At 37.8% G+C, this 18805-nt stretch overlaps 1 protein-coding gene across 1 annotated transcript in view; it reads right to left on the bottom strand.

The window, feature by feature from the left end:
• Window positions 1-18805, bottom strand: part of LOC114668153 (cytosolic carboxypeptidase 4) — an 890538-nt gene that overhangs the window by 712950 nt on the left and 158783 nt on the right. The window contains exon 3 of the mRNA XM_051920839.1: window positions 16674-16737. Within this exon, the coding sequence (XP_051776799.1) occupies window positions 16674-16737 (64 nt within the window). The remainder of the gene's footprint in view (window positions 1-16673; window positions 16738-18805) is intronic.

Raw genomic sequence — 18805 nt, 5'->3', positions numbered from 1 at the left:
TCTGAATACACTAAGGACTATATGTTCAATGTTCAGTATTGTGGGCAGTAGGAGGCGCTCTAGCTCCCCAAACACCCAACACAGACACGCTTGAACACAAGTGTGAAACCACAAGAGAGTTTATTCATAGGAAACTATTCCAATAAGTGTTTCCCATGCCACAACATACTTTGTTTCTTCCTCTCTCTGTTTTATCTTTGTCTCTGCCATCTCCACTCCTCCAGCAAGCATTGTCTTTTACCTCACAACTCAAGCTTGTCCCTGTGAGGCAGGCAGCTCCTTTTATCTCCCACCTGGAAGTACTTCCAGGCTTCCGTATGCATAGTCTGAAAACACTTCTGGGTGAGGTTGGAGCCCCATGAAGTAGGCCTCTGCACCCCCACCCTGACAACACACATGGAACCCAACAGGGTTGTGCTGAAGAACTCCATGTCGCATGATACCCTGTAGGACTCCAAGACACTGCTGCAACCCAGGGGGACTACTATCTAGTGTTTGTAGGGAGATAATGCCCTGTGCTCACTCTCTCCACCAGTCCTTCCATCTCGATGGTGTCCCAGTCATGTAAGGATATGGGCCATCCTTCAGAGTATATAAATACTTTTTATGGTATTCTGCCCATCACTGTGCATTTTATTGTACTGTAAATTACAGTGAAAGCAAAACAAATTTTATAATGGACAATACATGTGGATTGGCATCCCGACTGGGATTGAACAAGGATCCTTAATCGGCTGAACTGTGGGAACTGAGTACGGCTGAACATTTTTCCCCCAATGCACCAGATGGCAGTATCCTTGGGTTGGGATTTGCAACAGATGTGCAGCTGTGGAGCAGCTCTGTTGGGTTCTGTGGAGGAGCTGCCAGGAGGAACTGCTGGGATTCATAATCCCTTCTTTCTGGGACTTCCTGTCGACCTGGAAGTGCTTTCAACAGGCTATGCCCTAGCATCAGAAGTACTCCCGGGTCTTAGATAAAAGAAGCCACTCGATCTCAGCCAGGCAAGTCACAGTTAGGTGGAAGAGGACAAGGCTCACCTGGAGGTATGAAAGGTGAAGGAAATGATCATTGTAAGAATTTAGAAACCTGTTGTAAGGTATTTGGATGCCAATAAACCCTTTTATTATATTAGGGCTTGTGTCTGGGCAATTGTGTCTGGGGTGCTGCAGTGTTCCATAGTGGCCACAATTTGATTATTTCTAGTTTTTAATAAACATTTGCTTCCAGGATAAAGTTTAATTGAAGTTGAGTTATGGTGGGGAATGAGGTTTATATTACTATTTTAAAATTAACCTGTGACTTCCTCATTCTTTCTGTACTAATGTTTATTTTTTTTTAAATCAGCAATTACAATGAGCTTGTTTGAACCCCATTCCATAAAGTTGTATGTGTGAATGCATTAAAATCATAAACATAATTAAATCGAGAGCCCTAAATTCGCGAATCTTTGGAATACTCTGTGCAGAAATGGGAGCCGAATATGAATCCTTATTGTTTTATACTGAAGTTCGTTGGCTATCCCGAGGCAAAGTTTTGGCTAGATTGTTTGAGCTTCGCTACGAGGTGCGTGAGTTTCTTTTAGATCAAAATATGCCCGAACTATACCAGCGCCTCGATGATGATTACTGGATAGCCAAACTTGCATACATGGCTGATATATTCGAGCATCTGAATGAACTTAATAAAAAAAATGCAAGGACGGAATGAGAATATATTGACGTGCTCCGATAAATTACAGGGGTTCAAAAAAAAACTCGAACTTTGGCAGGAAGAGTTGCAAAAAGGATGTTTAGAAATGTACCAAAGGACCAACCATAGTACGACTGAAAACAAGCAATTAATTGTGGATTTGGCCCAACAACATTAAGTATGCTTCAGCAGAAATTTGATCACTATTTTTATTCGATTAATACGGAACAATACGATTGGATTCGAAATCCTTTTGCAACCAATGCAATAAATTCTACGGAAGGTATTTGGATGCCAATAAACCCTTTTATTATATTAGGGCTTGTGTCTGTGCAATTGTGTCTGGGGTGCTGCAGTGCTCCATAGTGGCCACAATTTGATTATTTCTAGTTTTTAATAAACATTTGCTTCCAGGATAAAGTTTAATTGAAGTTCAGTTGTGGTGGGGAATGAGGTTTGTATTACTATTTTAAAATTAACCTGTGACTTCCTCATTCTTTCTTTACTAATGTTTTTTTTTTTTTAAATCAGCAATTACAATGAGCTTGTTTGAACCCCATTCCATAAAATTGTATGTACTGTACAAACTAAAATCTCTTATCACCTGATGTAACCCGCACATTAGAGGAAACTGAAATCTCGTCATACTTGTCTATCAGCAGTTTCACAAGTGTACAGTGATGAGGACACATGTATTTGTCCAGGATATTCCTAGGGAATAATTGGCCGCTGGCCAGCAGCCAAAGACCCTATCTTTCTGACATTATATCAGTGAGGCTTTCCTCTACTTAGCCATATGCCTTTGGGAATATGGGAGCATAAAACATGCAATTTCAAAGGGAGCTGATTTCACCCATGTAGACAGCTAGGAATGTGACACTTTTATAAGGCCAAGAAGCAATAGAAGTTAACAAGAGAGACATAACAGGAGGCTGTGTTTATACAGCACTGATCATTTATTTATTTTTATATACCTAATTTATATTTTATGAATGCACAGACAGTCTAGCTTTGAAAAAGGAGCTCCTGTATATTTTCTCTGTGATGCTATTTGGATCAATGTTGGTCTGATTTCCCATTCTTTGATGGCCATACCATTTTCCCTTTACTTTCTGAATCTTTACTTTCAGCTTCAAACATACTCAAAGATCATAATATACTACAGCTTCACAACAAAACATCACTTATGCACCTTTAGAATCACAGAGCACATTTACAAAATAATCATAAAGTTTTATAACATAAAATGCATACTCGTACTCTAAAATTATATCAATAACAAGGTAAAGTGCTGTCTAAATCTTATTTCCGATTTCTAGATCTTATGTGCTACGGTATTCTTTCATCGTGTGAGGTCCCTTCGACCTTCTCTTATTTAAAACCAAACAAAAGAACAACTGTCGTACTGGTGGCAGCACTATCCTTAGTGCATGATTCATTAGTTTGCCATTTTGAATTACTTTACTGATTATCTATATTTATCAGTCTTCCTTTGTGGAATATACATACCTGTATTATCAGTTCCTAATATTTTAATATTTCAAGTACATTTTTCTTTCTTTCTTTTTTTTTTTTACAAATGCCTAGAAGTATTTAAGGATGCATTCAATTTTACTTGAGGTACTAACTGAGTTTAATGTCACTCCAAGAAAGCACTAGATGGAGCTTTGGTTTGTTGACCTGAACCCTCGTTCTGTTTATGTTAAAATCCTCACTTCACCCTTTCTTATAATCCATCCATCCATCCATTTTCCAACCCGCTGAATCCGAACACAGGGTCACGGGGGTCTGCTGGAGTCAATCCCAGCCAACACAGGGCACAAGGCAGGAAACAATCCTGGGCAGGGTGCCAACCCACCGCAGCTTTCTTATAATTTTGACTTATTATATAAATACATTTGGCAGATAAACTATCCAGCCTCTGACACAAATAACAATATTTATTATCTAGTGACACTAAAAAAAAAATTTGACAACATCATATTTGAGTTACTGGCCCTAAAGATGTAACAGAAACGTCTGGAAGGACAGCAATCATGCTATAGTATTAGCAGGAAGAATGTCAAAATGTATACTTATGCTTTTGGTAGTGAACCGTAATTTATACAAATATCATTAAGACAACAAGTTGAAAAAATTTTATACTTTTAATATGCAACTGTAAGCATAATTGTACCTGATTTTTTTATGCTGGTCTGGTGTCTGGTGTACCAGCTCATTTTTTAACTGTTTTGCATATTTTGTAGTTTGTTCTGTTTGATTTTAATATTTTTTCTGACTAATGATTTTCGTCACAGGGAGCAGGCACGTGATGCACAGAAAGATTTTGTGAGATTGATCGGGAAAAGAGAGGTAAATAAAACATAGAGAAGGTCAAAACCATTAGATCAAAAAATCTTAAGATGTTGGTCAAAAATCTTAGAGTAACGGTCAAAACCTGGAAATATAATAATAAGGAATAAAACTGGCAAAAGTCAGCACACAAAAGGTAGTTTTCTATCAGCAAACTCAGATGAGGAAGTGCTTTGATAGCTGCACTGCGTGATTAAGTTAAGGGTTGTGATCGCCATTACTCAGTCACTACCTAGCAACAGGAGGGCAAAAATGTCAAATCCTGTTATTAACAAAAATGGCGTAGAAGAAGTTTCAAAATACTCTGAATATTCATAACTAGCAAAAACACAATCAATCAAAAGTCTGATGCAGGAATCAAAATCCTGGACTACAAACATCTCAGTAGAGATCTTTGAATAATCAAACACCTGAAAGGAAAATGTATAAAAATGAATAAACAGACACATCACAACACAAAGGGCATGGTCATGTTAGTCGACATGTCACGTCGCAGAGGCCATTTTGGTCTCTATAAATACAGTGGAACCTTGGATTGCGAGTAAATTGGTCTGCGAATGTTTTGCAAGACAAGCTAAAATTTTTGATTAATTTTGATTAATCTTGCAATACGAGTAGTCCGTATACGCTTTGTCTGCCAAGCATCACATGATCACAACTGAGCTGATGGTTCTTCTTTCTCTCTCTCTCTCTCTCGCTGCGGGATTGTGGGTAATCGTCTCCCATTCTCGGGCTCAGTCAGCGTGCCTCACACATATAGTCAACATCTGTATGAGCGTACTATATACTGTTTACTATAGCATGGTGACCACGTGAGTGTGTTGTAACATGTGAGTCCCTGTCTTGCACCCCCAAAACACACATGGTATGATTCGCTCTTCTGATCATTTATTTCAAATTCCTTGATCTCTCCTTTTGAAATTTATTTTGCAAACAAACTTTTTCCCAGTCACTGGACATTGTACAATATTTTTTGCTGAGTTTCTGAAGTTTTCTCTTTTCGAACTCTAGTTTGTTTATTCTGTTCAACTCTTTTTTTACATTTTTCTTTTAGCTCTGTGGTGTTTTATCTTCTTAAAGCTATAATTTCAGGCAGACAGTGACATCTGCCCATAGATGAGCAAAGAAAATCACCATGGGTTCATCCATAATACCTTAATGTTTAATCTCCATTTTTAGGTTCACAATAGGATCTGCTATAGATTATAGCACCAAATTATTTTTCTCATTTTCAATTTCTTTTCATTTTTATAATCCTTAGTTACCTAGTAGCACATTTTTCGTTATTAATAAAAAAAAAAAATGTATTTGTTTATGTGTGGTTTACAAGCCTGGTGCTCATGAGGGGTAGATTATGGAAGGTATTAGTAATTTGTCATTTATTTAGCTGTCTATTTATGCTCATACGTTTATTTTGTACACATCATTAATAAAGAAAAATAAAGTATTTACTTAATTTTGATTCTTGGGGACTGCATTTTTAAGTGACTGAACTTTGTTAATAAGATGAAGGATAATTTACTGAATAAAGTTGTCAGTATTGTGATGGACGGCCGGCCGGGACACCCAAAGGATGGAAGGATGGTGGAAGGCAGCTACTTTTGGATACTTCCTCCCCAAAGACGCTAGATGGCAGCTCCCCTTTAGTGTAGCGGTGCCCTGGATTCCCGCAGGGCATCCTGGGACTTGGAGTTCGGTTGTTCAGCCCTGTTGGGTACCGTGGGTGCTGCCAGGGGGAGCTGTGAAGTGACAGGAGGAGTCGTGCCTCATCTATAGCCCAGAAGTACTACCAGGTCACGAGGACGGAAGCTCCAAAATAATTCCGGGCTGAAGAAGAGACCAGTTCTCCCTCTGACCGGGAAGTGCTAGTAAGTCATGTGGACGGAAGGGCAGAAGCACCTCCGGGTCAAGGACTATAAAAAGGACTGCTGGAGACCCAGCAAGTGAGCCGGAGTCAGGAGGTGTAGGACAGAGCTTGCTGGGAGGTGTGGAGGAGAGAATTATTATTATTATTATTATTGAGAATTGTATTTATTTACTTGCCTGTTTACTATAGCTGTGGTGCTTGGGGAGCACTATTGGAAAAGAGAAGAACTAAAAATACTTCTTTGTGCTTTTAACCTGTGTCCTGTGCATCTGTCTGTTGGGTTTAGCGGGGCAACAGTGACCCCTTGCATTTACAATATATATAAGTATTAAACAACCTACGGTCTTTTGGTTCAAGACAATGACTAAGAGCTTTGAGGGACTCTTTTAGTTCAGTATTTTTGGAAAAAGACACTCTGCTTAAAATTCTGCTACAGTTGTACTTGCATTTAAGAATGGTGTCTATAATACTGCCACTTTAATAAAATGTTAAGATCAGTGACATTTCTGCATTCAAAGCCAGTGTGGCCTTCCCAAGACAGGCAGGGCAACTAATAAGCATCCCTCAGTAATTTACCATATTTTTTTAATTTTTATAGCAACCCTTTAAAGATTTTTTTTTCAATTTTCTATTATATGTTCAATGCAATTTCTTATCTTCAAAAATATTTTTGCAGTATGTGAAATTGTCTTCTTGCCTGTGCTGCAAACCCAAAGAGTTTTAACCCTTGGTGTGTGTTTACATTACATTGGTGTGTGTTTGAGCTTTTCCCAGTCATGGCAATTCAGCACAGGGTATGATCTACCTAGCTCAAAAAGCTCAACAGAAGTCTCCACCTTTGAAAATAGGCCTCGCAGTTCCAGAGAACCCTATAGTCAAAGTAAGCCTCGAGACTCAAAAAGCAGACTTTGTGACTTGCACAGGCTAAAAGACATATTTCACAAAAAAGAAAAAAAGGGAGAAGGGAACCATGGAAAACCTGTGGCCCACAGTAACAAGAATGTTCCTTTATAATTAAACTAGCTATGCTGTAAAAATCCCGGGGTCCTAGAAGCTATTGAAATTGTCAGAAAAAAATTGAAATGTAGAGATGTCAGGTAATTGAAAGGAACTACTCTGGGTGTCTCTCTCCTAGGAGGATTCATTTTGCTGACGTGCTCGCCTCGCTTGTACATTAGCGGCAGGAGGAAAAGTAAAAGGGATACCATTTTGTCGATGTTAGTGGCTAAGCAACTTTGTCTTTCTTCTGAGGTTTCATTTTGCTGACGTACTGGCCTCGCTTGTTCATTAGTGACGGGAGGAAAAGTAAAAGTGATACCATTTTTCTAATGTTAGTGGGTAAGCGACTTTGTCTTTCTTCTGAGGTTTAATTTTGCTGACGTGCTCGCCCCACTTGTGTTTTTAGCAGCTAAGTGAGTTTTCTGTTTCTTCAGAGGTGGAGCTCTTACCCCGACTCCACCTCTCACTGCCAGGCCGGACAGACACACACACTTCCACGCGTAGACATTTATATATAAGATATTTTAAAGAAATATTCAGAGCAAGAACACAAACAAGGAGAAATCAAAAGTTCTGACAGAAGGAACAACTCAGAACCAAGTCCATTATCAAGAGACAGAGTGAAAAACCTGAGCCAAGAACCGAAAAGCAGAAAATCATAAACATGTATTAACAAAGTTAAAAAAGATCCTAACACAAGAGATAGAGATGAACAAAACAGATTGAAAGCAAATGCCTCAGTGCTGGTGCTGAGAATTTCCCAAAAGCATGAAGGCCTTGTGGAGGTCATACAGCTGCAGCACTACCCCCTTAGGCTCAAACAAGAAACATCACAAAAACAATAACTAACAGAATTAACATAAAACAGTAAATGCTTACTAAACAAGATAATATTAGTTAAAGAATGACCTAATATATGATGAAAGAAAAGAAAACCATATTAGATCACAAAATGTACAAAATACTATTTAAAAAAAATAACTAAATGGTCAAATAAAAAAAAACACTTGAGCCAGAGCAGAGACTTTAATAATAATAATAATAATTCTTTGCATTTATATAGCGCTTTTTCTCACTACTCAATGTGCTCAGCAATTGCAAGTTAAGGGCCTTGCTCAAGAGCCCAACAGAGCAGAGTCCCTTTTGGCATTTACGGGATTCGAACCGGCAACCTTCCAATTGCCAGTGTAGTAAAATTTCTTCCCTTAAATTTGGCCACAGTTGTTTGAAAAATAAAAAGAAAGCAGAATAGTATCAGGAATGCATCAAGCACAAGACATCATACTGTCTGATCTTGACCCACCACTGAGGAGGACCCCGTAACAGTTCCAAATCTGATAACCCACTAAAGAAGCCTGAAGTGTGCTCCTTCTGTTTCATTAAAAAGAAGCCAGCAACGTCATCCACCTGTCTGAAAGAAGCACAAAGTCCTGGTGCAGAAAGACGAAGTACAGTATGGAGAAAAATGTTTTCTCAGTTGTTTGCTGACCTCATGCTGTCCAGGAATCAACTTTCCACGTGGTGGATAGTGCTAGTGATGAACAGTTCATAAGACTAAAAATCCGGTTTCACAAACGATTACACATTTTCAAAACGAGAAACTCACTAAAGATATTTGTGGAGTATTAAAGTTTTTTTGGAGTGGAAAACAAAGAACGCTGCTCCCTAAATCCTCATTCACACTTTGGTGTTTATCTGTAGCTGCGTAAAGCATGTACTGTATGTAATCTGTAATAACACAGCAGTAAAATCTATTTTATTTATGCCACTAGTGCACATCAGTGAGAAGGAGTGCACTTCATTTATCAAAAATGTGACATGCTTCATATTTTCCACACAAAGATACACTAAAATGCACCATCATACATATTACTGTCTTTTCTGTAGAGAAAAATCTTACTACTGTTACACAGAAACTTCCTTATTTCTTTTTTTAAATACAAAATGACAGGCAGGCACATGTGTAATTAATGCATAAAAACACTTCTAGACAGGAACTAAATGTTTTCTTTCTTGTGTCAAAGGCACAAATTTTGCTGGAAGCAAAGTGCAATTTGTTTCGCAAAGTGAAACACTTAAGTTTTTTGCAAATTCAATTCTGAGTAAATCATTTTGCTCAGAACTAGTAAGTACTGCTAGTGGACCACTCCAGAGTCGTGTGTTTGAGTTGGGCAGCGAGTGTTGTGTGCATACTCATTCTCTGTTATTGAGGGATGTTCTTTATCATCTCAGTTCTACATTTGATGTGTTGTAATTCACAGCCAATGCTTTTTCCTGGTCAGTGGGTGGTTGCTAGGCTCTCCGATTACTTGATGTTTGAATCTATATGGCTGTATTTTGTCAGAAAATGGTTATGTTAAAGGGTGTTGCAATGATCTGATACCAGTAAAGACAGGCTAGGCACCAGCATCCCATTATTTGACTGATTTTGTGTGACCTCAGTGGTGTTTTAACTTGCATATCTCACTATCCATTAACAAAAGAGAGACAGATATTATTAATTAGATACAGTACGTTAATTTCAATATCGGAGATGTCTGCACATATAAAGGAAAATTCTGTTATGGCCTCACAATCTGCCACTGCTTATGACTGTTTGTCTTATTAACAGATCCTTACATTTATGATAAAGGGTGGCATGAATACCTGAAAGGAAGGAGTTGTTCAGAGATAGGTTTTGATTGATAGTAATAAACCAGAAGAGGGCAGACACTGTCTGAAGAGAAAAGCAAATGTGTAGTCTGACGGCAGACAAGAAGTTACGACACCAGAGGAAACAACTGAACCACAAGGCCGGAAACAAGAAAGCAAAACCAAACCATAATAATGAAAAAACAAAAAAAAAATAATAAACGATTTGAAGTCATAAACACAAATACAAATCTGAGTTTATTATACTCAAAATCTCCACCTTTCTATCTTAAATAGAGGCAGTGTAATGTCTAGCACTAGGGTTTTTGATGCAAACATCATGGTGGCAGCCATAAAGCAACAGTGAATGCGAGACAACTGATGACAAAATCCTGCCATAATGATGTCACGATTATAGCATAAAAATAAATACACAACAATAAAAATACAGTATATAGTGTCACACACGTGCAATTAGGGGACAGCCAATGGGTCCAATTAAGGGTGTGAAAACATCAGGAAAAGGGTTAGTAAAGGGTACTAATGCCTTCTGTCTTTCATTTCCACAGAACCATGGAAAATTGCGTAACTTTCTTCCCTTCTAGATGACCTCACTTCCATCCCACCTTGATGACCTCACTTCTGTCCCAACGTGATGTCCTCACCCTACTTCCTGACGCTTTTATATAAATTCTCAGTTTCTGTTTCAGTCTTTTTTGATTACTCTGCCAGACAATATAAGGGGCCTATCCCAAATCTTTAGATAGATAGATAGATAGATAGATAGGTAGGTAGGTAGGTAGGTAGGTAGGTAGGTAGGTAGGTAGGTAGGTAGGTAGGTAGGTAGGTAGGTAGATAGATAGATAGATAGATAGATAGATAGATAGATAGATAGATAGATAGATAGATAGATAGATAGATAGATAGATAGATAGATAGATAGATAGATAGATAGATAGATAGATAGATAGATAGATAGATAGATAGATAGATAGATAGATAGATAGATAGATAGATACTTTATTAATCCCAAGGGGAAATTCACATACTCCAGCAGCACCTTACTGATACAAAAAAGCAATATTAAATTAAAGATTGATAGTAATGCAGGTAAAAACAGACAATAACTTTATATAATGTTAACGTTTACCCCCCTGGGTGGAATTGAAGAGTCGCATAGTTTGGGGGAGGAACGATCTTCTCAGTCTGTCAGTGGAGCAGGACAGTGACAGCAGTCTGTCGCTGAAGCTGCTCTTCTGTCTAGAGATGACACTGTTTAGTGGATTAATTTGTTTATTTTACTTTATTTACTTTTTACTTTTTATTTATTTACTTTTTACTTTATTTTAGTTTGTGCAATTATTCTACCATATATATACTTTAATGAAATGAAAAGAGGGCAACGGTGACACAGGGTGTTCATTCATGACATGTATTGTGATCTACATTATCGTGAATACAGAACACATAATTATAAAAAAATAAGGTAAGTAGCTTATGTTATTTAAAGGAATACTCTACCTCATGTCTCCTGACTCAGCCCAAGGCATTGAACTATTTTTATGAAAGGGAACTGGAAAAGAAATTTTGTTAAGAGTTTGTGTTGGGGTTGTTACCAACAAATACAAAGTAATCAATCATCAAGTTCAAAATACTATGCAAAATCAAAAGTCTAAAGATCACTAGGAAGACTTTGAACTCTATAGAGAATTGCATGTCAACCCCATTTTTACCCAAATGTCACTGAAGGGATACTTAAAGGACAAGTGTACCGACCTTTATATTGTCGCTCCAGTGACATAATACACAGCACATTCTCAATGCATTTTTGGAAAAATAGCTGTAGAAACCAAGATTCCAAGTGTTAAAAAGTGGTGGCACTGAAAATAATGCCAAATGGTGTAGTGAAATAACATTAAAAAATAATACTTTTACCAGCAAGCCTTAAAAAAAAACAAATTTCTTCATAATCCTTGAGTTCCAAAATCCCTAAATGGGCGCATACCTATTAGATATTTATCCTGCAAAATCCACAATAAATGAATTAAACCTCTGATCATAACACTGTCTAGTTCATAGTGATGCAAAGGAAAGAATTTTAATATCATGTTTTCATACAGAATAGAAAAAACAAATTTTAAAGGATGAACATCTACAGTCAACAACATTGGACATCATCAAACAATATCACAAACGTCCATGAAAAGAAATCTCATGTTATTCGTATATATAACAAATGTCAAGTGTTTTCTCTGTTAACATGAAATTATTTTTTTTCCTTGGCTGTCAGTCACTATAAACTGCATGGGGTAAGTAACATATTAAAAAAAAAAATCATCATTTTTGGGTGGATTATTCCTTTAACAGTTAAGTTCAGCTACAGCAATGATAATCTGCAGAAGGAAAAAAAGATAATGAATTGTGTTTTTATCTTTATTTTTCTTTTACAGCATGTGCAAAAAAACTAATAGAAAATATGAAGAAAAAGGTAATATTAAGAGATCCGTGAACAGCAAAGTCAGAGGCATCTGCTTGTTTTGGATGGGCTGTTTGGCATGTTCGCTGCTTTTGGCCTTGGGTTTGAGACATACCCCACCGTAATATTGAAAAATGCCACATCATTTCTCTGTGAGGGAATTTATAGTGGAAACTATGTGTAGGTTTCTTGTTGTTGATAAGATAAGATTGGCTAAGGCAAAGATTTCCAGTCATTACTGAAGTGTCTTAGGACATGTGCATGCTGTCCATCTTGTATTCTTCTGCTTGGTATCTCCATATGGGAGGTATACGTTGTGATGGACGGTCAGCAGCTCAACTCAGTTGGGACACCCAAAGAATGGAAGGATGGGGGAATGCAGTTCCTTTGGGACACTGCCTCCCCCAGGACGTTAGATGGCAGCTTCCCTGCAGCATAGCGGTGCCCCGGATTCCTGCAGGGCACCATGGGATCTGGAGTTCAGCATCACAGCCCTGCTGGGTACTGTTGTTGCTGCCAGGAGATGCTGCAGGGAGACCAGGGAATCTCTACTTTCCCCATAGCCCGAAGGTACTCCAAAATCACAGGGTCAGAAGTCCCAAAGTACTTGTGGGCTGAAGAAAAATGCAACTTCCCCATCTGATCCGGAAGTGCTGGCAAGTCACAGGATGGAAGGACAGAAGCACTTCCAGGTCAAGGACTATATAAAGGACTATTGGGAATCCAGCAAGCGAGCTGGAGTTGGGAGGTAAAAAACACAGCTTGCTGGGAGATGTGGAGGAGAGAATTGTGTTTGGTGATTGTGCTTAACATTGTGATTATTAATACTTGCCTGTGTATGGTAATTGTGGTGCTTAGATGTACTATTATAGAAAGGAAAAGAATTAAAACACCTTTTTGTACTTTTACCTGGTGTCCTGGATGTCTGTCTGTCAGGTTAGAAGAGCGACAGCGCCCTCTAGTGTCACAACGTGTAAAACTCCAAAAGTTTACTGTAAATGGGGAGCTAACAAGTAAGTGATTTCAGTTGTTAATTGTGATGAGCACATGAGGGGCACATACTCTACCCTGGCAATAACAGGATACTGTTGGCAAAGAGGAGTGTTAGGGTACACCAGAAATGTGCATTGCTATAGTGTGTGAAAATTCAGCCAGTAAATGAAGTGGCTAATATCTATTTGTAAAACAAAGGTTTTGCTGCTATTGCTTCAAGCAACATTAACAAGGGGGCAGCTTGACACTGCATGAATAAATGAACATAATTACAAGAATATAAGGTAACAATAGCAAAGACCTTTTTACTATTGTTTTAAAACAGCACCTTCATATTTATGAGCCGGCAGTATCTATATTACTAAACCACAGTTTAATTTATGCACAGACGGCGGACGCACCGCATGCGCACTGCGCCTCAGAGTCAAACCCAGCGGCTTCCCAGAGTCAGTAGGTGGCGCCCAAACAACAAAACCTGTGAACTAAACCTGCTATAAACCACTGTGCTAGCGGTCTGTGTGGCATATTTCAATCACATAACGGAAACAGCTCAACAATTTGTAATACAAAACTGAGCCCGTAGTTCCCAGAGTCAGTGCGTGCCGCCCAAACACCACAACCTGTAAACTACACCTGCTCTAATCCACTGTGCCAGCAGTCAGTGTGTGTAAGTTGGAGTATGCTTCCTAACAGTAAATGACTTCTACCTAACGACACAGCCACAGAACAACAAAGACGAGACCGCAATACACGGAGGCTCCTACGACGCGCTTCAGAAGCAGAAGCAAAGACGTCACGGCTCTACAATGAAAGAGCTCAACTAACGAAATCGGAGGGAACAGAAAGTGATTGTCATTCTTGGATTTGCGATTCTTTCGAGAATCGCGGGCTTGCTGGTTCCTCAGATCTATGAGAATTCATTCTAGAATGCTCCATGTAACATTCTAATTATTGTATTAACTGAGTTAGAAAAATATTCGCTTTCAAAAATACATTTAGCACAACATTTCCTTTTCTCTCTGCTTTTTCCACTATGAATACTTTTAAAAAATCATTTACAATTTTAGAATCACATTAGCACAGAAACACCAGCTAGGTGCATAACAGACACGTATAGAATGGGAATGCCACAGATAGGTGCAGCAATGTCTTCACTGGTCAGTAGGGCCTGAGTTTTGTTCTCCAGAATGCATTTTCAGTATTTTAGTTTATCATTTATGTCAAATCTTATCTTTACCTAGAGTGAGATCTGTTTTACCCTCACTGAAAACAGTTTTAAAATAAGTTAAAATATATTTTCTTTGAATTGATCATCTACTTAATTCTTTACAAATTAAAAAACACACTTGCAATTTACCTGTTCAGGTCATCAGTGATGTATTTTCTAAATTTTTTTTCTTTCAATGAGAGTGGCTTATCCAAACTGTGAGGTGGCAGTGCTACCTACTGTTAATTAAATATTATTTAATAATTTACTTAAATGTAATGCAAATGTACATCATTGGCTGGTAGCTAGCTTTTTTGGGATCCTTGTCTACATGGATAACTTGCAACTACTAGACAACATCTTAATCATCCCATTGTGTCATTATTCGGACATTAAATGTCTGCCATGACGGTTGAACCTTTTCTTCAGTAGTATATGTTCAAGTGAGGGCGTTCTCAGCAGTCACCTTACACTCCAAATTGTAACCTTAGATCTTCAAATAAATGCGTGATTATAATTTCAAGAGCTAAACTTAAAAGAAGTGGCGAGGTGGCCTTCTGCTGTTATGCACCTGAAATCAGGAATAGCTTACCGATAGAAATTCTCCAGGCTAATATGCTGGAGCATTTTTAAAAAAACTGCTAAAAACTAATTACTTTAATATGGCTTTCTCAAAGCTTCATTTTAGTTTAACTCTGATATTCTGTATATGCATCTAATTATCATTTTTCTCAGGGCTCCGCAATCCATACTAACCCCTACTTTCACTGTCACTTTCTTTTTACGGTTTTCTGTGCCACCACTACCTGATCAGGGCACCATGAAGTCCCTACATTGATGGATTGAAGGCCAGATTTCCACCATTATCATCTAATTCTTCCACATGAAACCTGAAAACCATGAGGACTGATTGAGATCATTAATGTTAGGTAGAATGCCCAGTGAGGGCTGGATGGTCTTATGGCCTTGGAACCCCTGCAGATTTTCTTTTTTTTTCTTCAGCCCTCTGGAGTTTTTTTGTTTGTTTTTTTCTGTCCTCCTGGCCATCGTGCCTTACTTTATTCTTTGTTATATTTTTCTTTTTTCATCTTGTAAAGCTACATCATTTGTATGAAAGCGTGCTATAGAAATAAATGTTGTTGTTGTCACAGAAGGAAACATTTGTAGTTTAGGACCAAGTGTGTAGTCAAGTAGTAAAGGACATTCTCCAGTAGGAAGTTACTAGCTACTATTAGAGAGCTTTTATTTTTGTATTGTGGTTTGTAAGATAAGAAGCACTTAGTGCTATCTGGGATTGAGAAGAAAACATTGAAGAATACCAACATAGTTTATTGAGAAAACCAGCAAAGTAATATATGCATAAAACATTGTACACCCTGCCAATCTATCCAGGGCTGGTTACTCCTTTGTACCTGAAACTACTAAAAGAGTGCTCAGTGACCCTCTGGTAGATTAAGCAGATTTAAAAAGAGAAGGATGGAACGCTACAGATCTGCCACACCAGTGTGAACATACTCTCTCTTCTGTTTCTCATTTTGGCCACATTCTCCTTGTCTGGTAGCTCTTGTATGTTTCTTCCTCATTGTTCTGTGCACCACTGTTGCCTGCTTACCATGTAAAGGACCAGGTGGCCAGGAGAGTCACATTATGATTTATGTGTATAACTCAATCATCAATTTGTTTTTTTTTTGTTATGGAGTCACATGATGATCAGGTCATGGCTCCTTGAGTTTGGATTTTTAATTGCTATAAAATTATTATAGAATATGCCCTATGTATGTGCATGTCTGTGGCAACATGGAAGTGCAGTCACACAGATTTAGAGGCCATCGTGTTTAAGTAGAAGCCACAAGCTCAATTATAGTACTCCAGTAGAGGAAAGATCTTTTATCCTAGCATATGAAAGTTGTTATTTTTGCAGAACTTTCTTTTCTGGGATTTTTAAACTTTATTTTTAATCAACATTTGTCCTATCTTCCAACTTTGAGTGAGTCAATTTATTTTTATTCCATTGTCTATCCATCTGTCCTCCAGTGTTTTATGCTCAGCTCTGTGAGAACTGACATACTCTCCGGATGAGAACTTACATACTCTCCATGCACTTCGGGGTTGTTTTACTGATGAGACCTGTTTCCTATTATGATAAATCCACTTTATTAGAAATTAATACTGTATATTAATAAGCTAATGCATTTAGTCACATCAGAGGAATACCAAATTAAAAGGTTAACTCATCTCTTAATTAACTGCACGAGTTGGAGCGCAGAGTGTGGCCACACCACTTCATCATGTTTTTGTGGTTTTGTGATCATTACAACTAAGAATTAGAAACATTTACACGCCAATTAACAATAAATTGATTCCAAAGACTATAAAAGGTGTTATCATTGGTATTTCTAAACACTACGTGTACTCAAATCCACAGTGCAGTACAGCCTTTCCTATGTATTTTTGCTCACCTGCAGATAGAAGCTCATCCAAGACGTTAAGGATGTTGAGAGTGCTCTCATTATCATTGGAGTTCTGCAATGAAAATAATAAATAAGTCACGAGAGAGAAACACAAAACAAAAATTCAGTGTTAAACTGCCCAGCAAGCATGTAAAAAAGAAGTTTGTTTTTAGGATTGTTATTATTACTGTTTCAAATGATGATCTAATAATATTTTAAAGTGTGTATTCTTCTGTTTTGGCACTATTTAATAATAATAATATAGTGAAATAGCTTTGAAATGATTGAATGTCTGGTTCCCTTAGTAAAATATAACAGAATGCAGATGCTGCTGTCAAGCTGCAGTACATTTAGAAGTCCTGAGCTTATAAAACATGTTGTTTTACCAAGCTAATTATCCAGCCTTGGAGTTGTCTACGTATGTATAGTGTGTGTGTATTTATTTTGATATTCTGTTTCCCCCCACATATTAAAAATTGAGCTATTGTGAGAGTTTGATACCCGATCCAGAGCTGTGTTGTGTACCTTGAGTCCCAGGTGATGCCAGGTCAGGCAAAGGCCCACTCTTACCCTTTATCTGAATATACAGTTTTATAAAATTTCTTTAATATGTTACCAATATTCTTTCATTATTGTTATTTATAAGATTGTTGAAAGTTAAAAATAAATTGACAAGTACAAATATATAAATTATCCTGATGACCACATGGAATTGAACATTCTAATACAGTAATGACACCTCTATTTTATTGCACTTATGCAATGCCTAATGTGGACCTTGATCTTATTATGAACAGTGCAGTAGCACTACTCTTTAAGCACAATGCCCGTTTTTCTCTTACAAAAGCACTGAATTTCAATTATGCAGACTTGTTGATCAGTGAGTTTATGTTGGCATTGACTGAGAGCTGTACATCTCTCCATGAATGCCCACTCATCAGAATTCAGAACATTTTACTTAATGGAAGAGATTAGAATGTGTTCAAAAGCAAAATAATACCAGTTCTCAAGAGAGTACACATGACTGGCAGATGCAGGATGAGGGCATTGTTGCATTCTGGTCACCATGCGTCTATTGTTCTCACCGTTTCACAGTGAGGCACATGACAGAGCAGCCTGGCACCTGTCAGTAGACAGATACAAATTGCAGGAAGCTGTACACTAAGGCGAAGCAAAATTAAATCTAGCCAAAAATTGCAGGCTTAAAAATAAAGATTTGCTCACTGAAAGCGATCTCAGTGATCACAGCTTGAAACTGACCACAGGCGCCTGTCAGCATTTCTTCTGCAGTGGAAATGTCAGGGAGCATGAAGTACCCACAATGCTGCTACACCCACGGCTCTATTTGTTGTTATGACAAAAACATGAAGTTAACAGGCTGTTCCTGCTGCATTGTTACTGTACATGTTGGTCCTCATACATGAAAGTTTTATGCAAAGAAGTCTTAGTTTTTTTGCAAAGTGACAGAAGCCACAAATGCTGCTTATCATTTGGAATTTGCTGGAGACAGGAATGTTTGAGTAATCACAGAATACCAACAATCTCATATTTTTTTAAAGCAACTTCCAGTACTTCTATAGACATTTGTTAAGGACTAATGATAGGAATACGAGTTTTTCAATAGCAAAGGTTTGCTGATTACAACTTACAGCACATTGCAGGCTAAAGGAGATGAGCCTTGTGCTACATGGAGTCACATAGATATAGGTTGATAGGTACAATAAATAATGCTTTATTTGTCCCAAGAGGGAACTTCAGCTTTTTGTGGAAGCTAAAGAAATATAACAAACAACAACAACAATCACACCTTCAAAATACACACAAAGAATTAGAAAAAAAGCACAAACATTTCTGACTTAGTTAAAAATAAAAGGCCAGTCGCAGAAAGGAATTAGAAAGGCTTTAGGTGTGAATAACCTACAGCAATATGAATACATTGAATAATTTGTTGGCTAAAAGCACTCAGTGATAGTGTGTCGTAGAGATAATGTGCAGCATTGTTCATAAAGGACAATCAATTCTTTCCTTCTCTCGTTTGCTACCTCCAGCAAGTCATAAAAGTATCCCATAACTAGCCCTGCTTTCCTAATCAGTTTGTTGATTCACTGGGTCTCTCTTGAAGTGATGTTACTGGCCCAGCA

The sequence above is a fragment of the Erpetoichthys calabaricus genome, chromosome 17 (assembly GCF_900747795.2).
Source record: "Erpetoichthys calabaricus chromosome 17, fErpCal1.3, whole genome shotgun sequence".
Taxonomy (NCBI): domain Eukaryota; kingdom Metazoa; phylum Chordata; class Cladistia; order Polypteriformes; family Polypteridae; genus Erpetoichthys; species Erpetoichthys calabaricus.
Note: the sequence above shows the minus strand (reverse complement) of the source record. Positions and strands in the feature narration are given on the sequence as shown.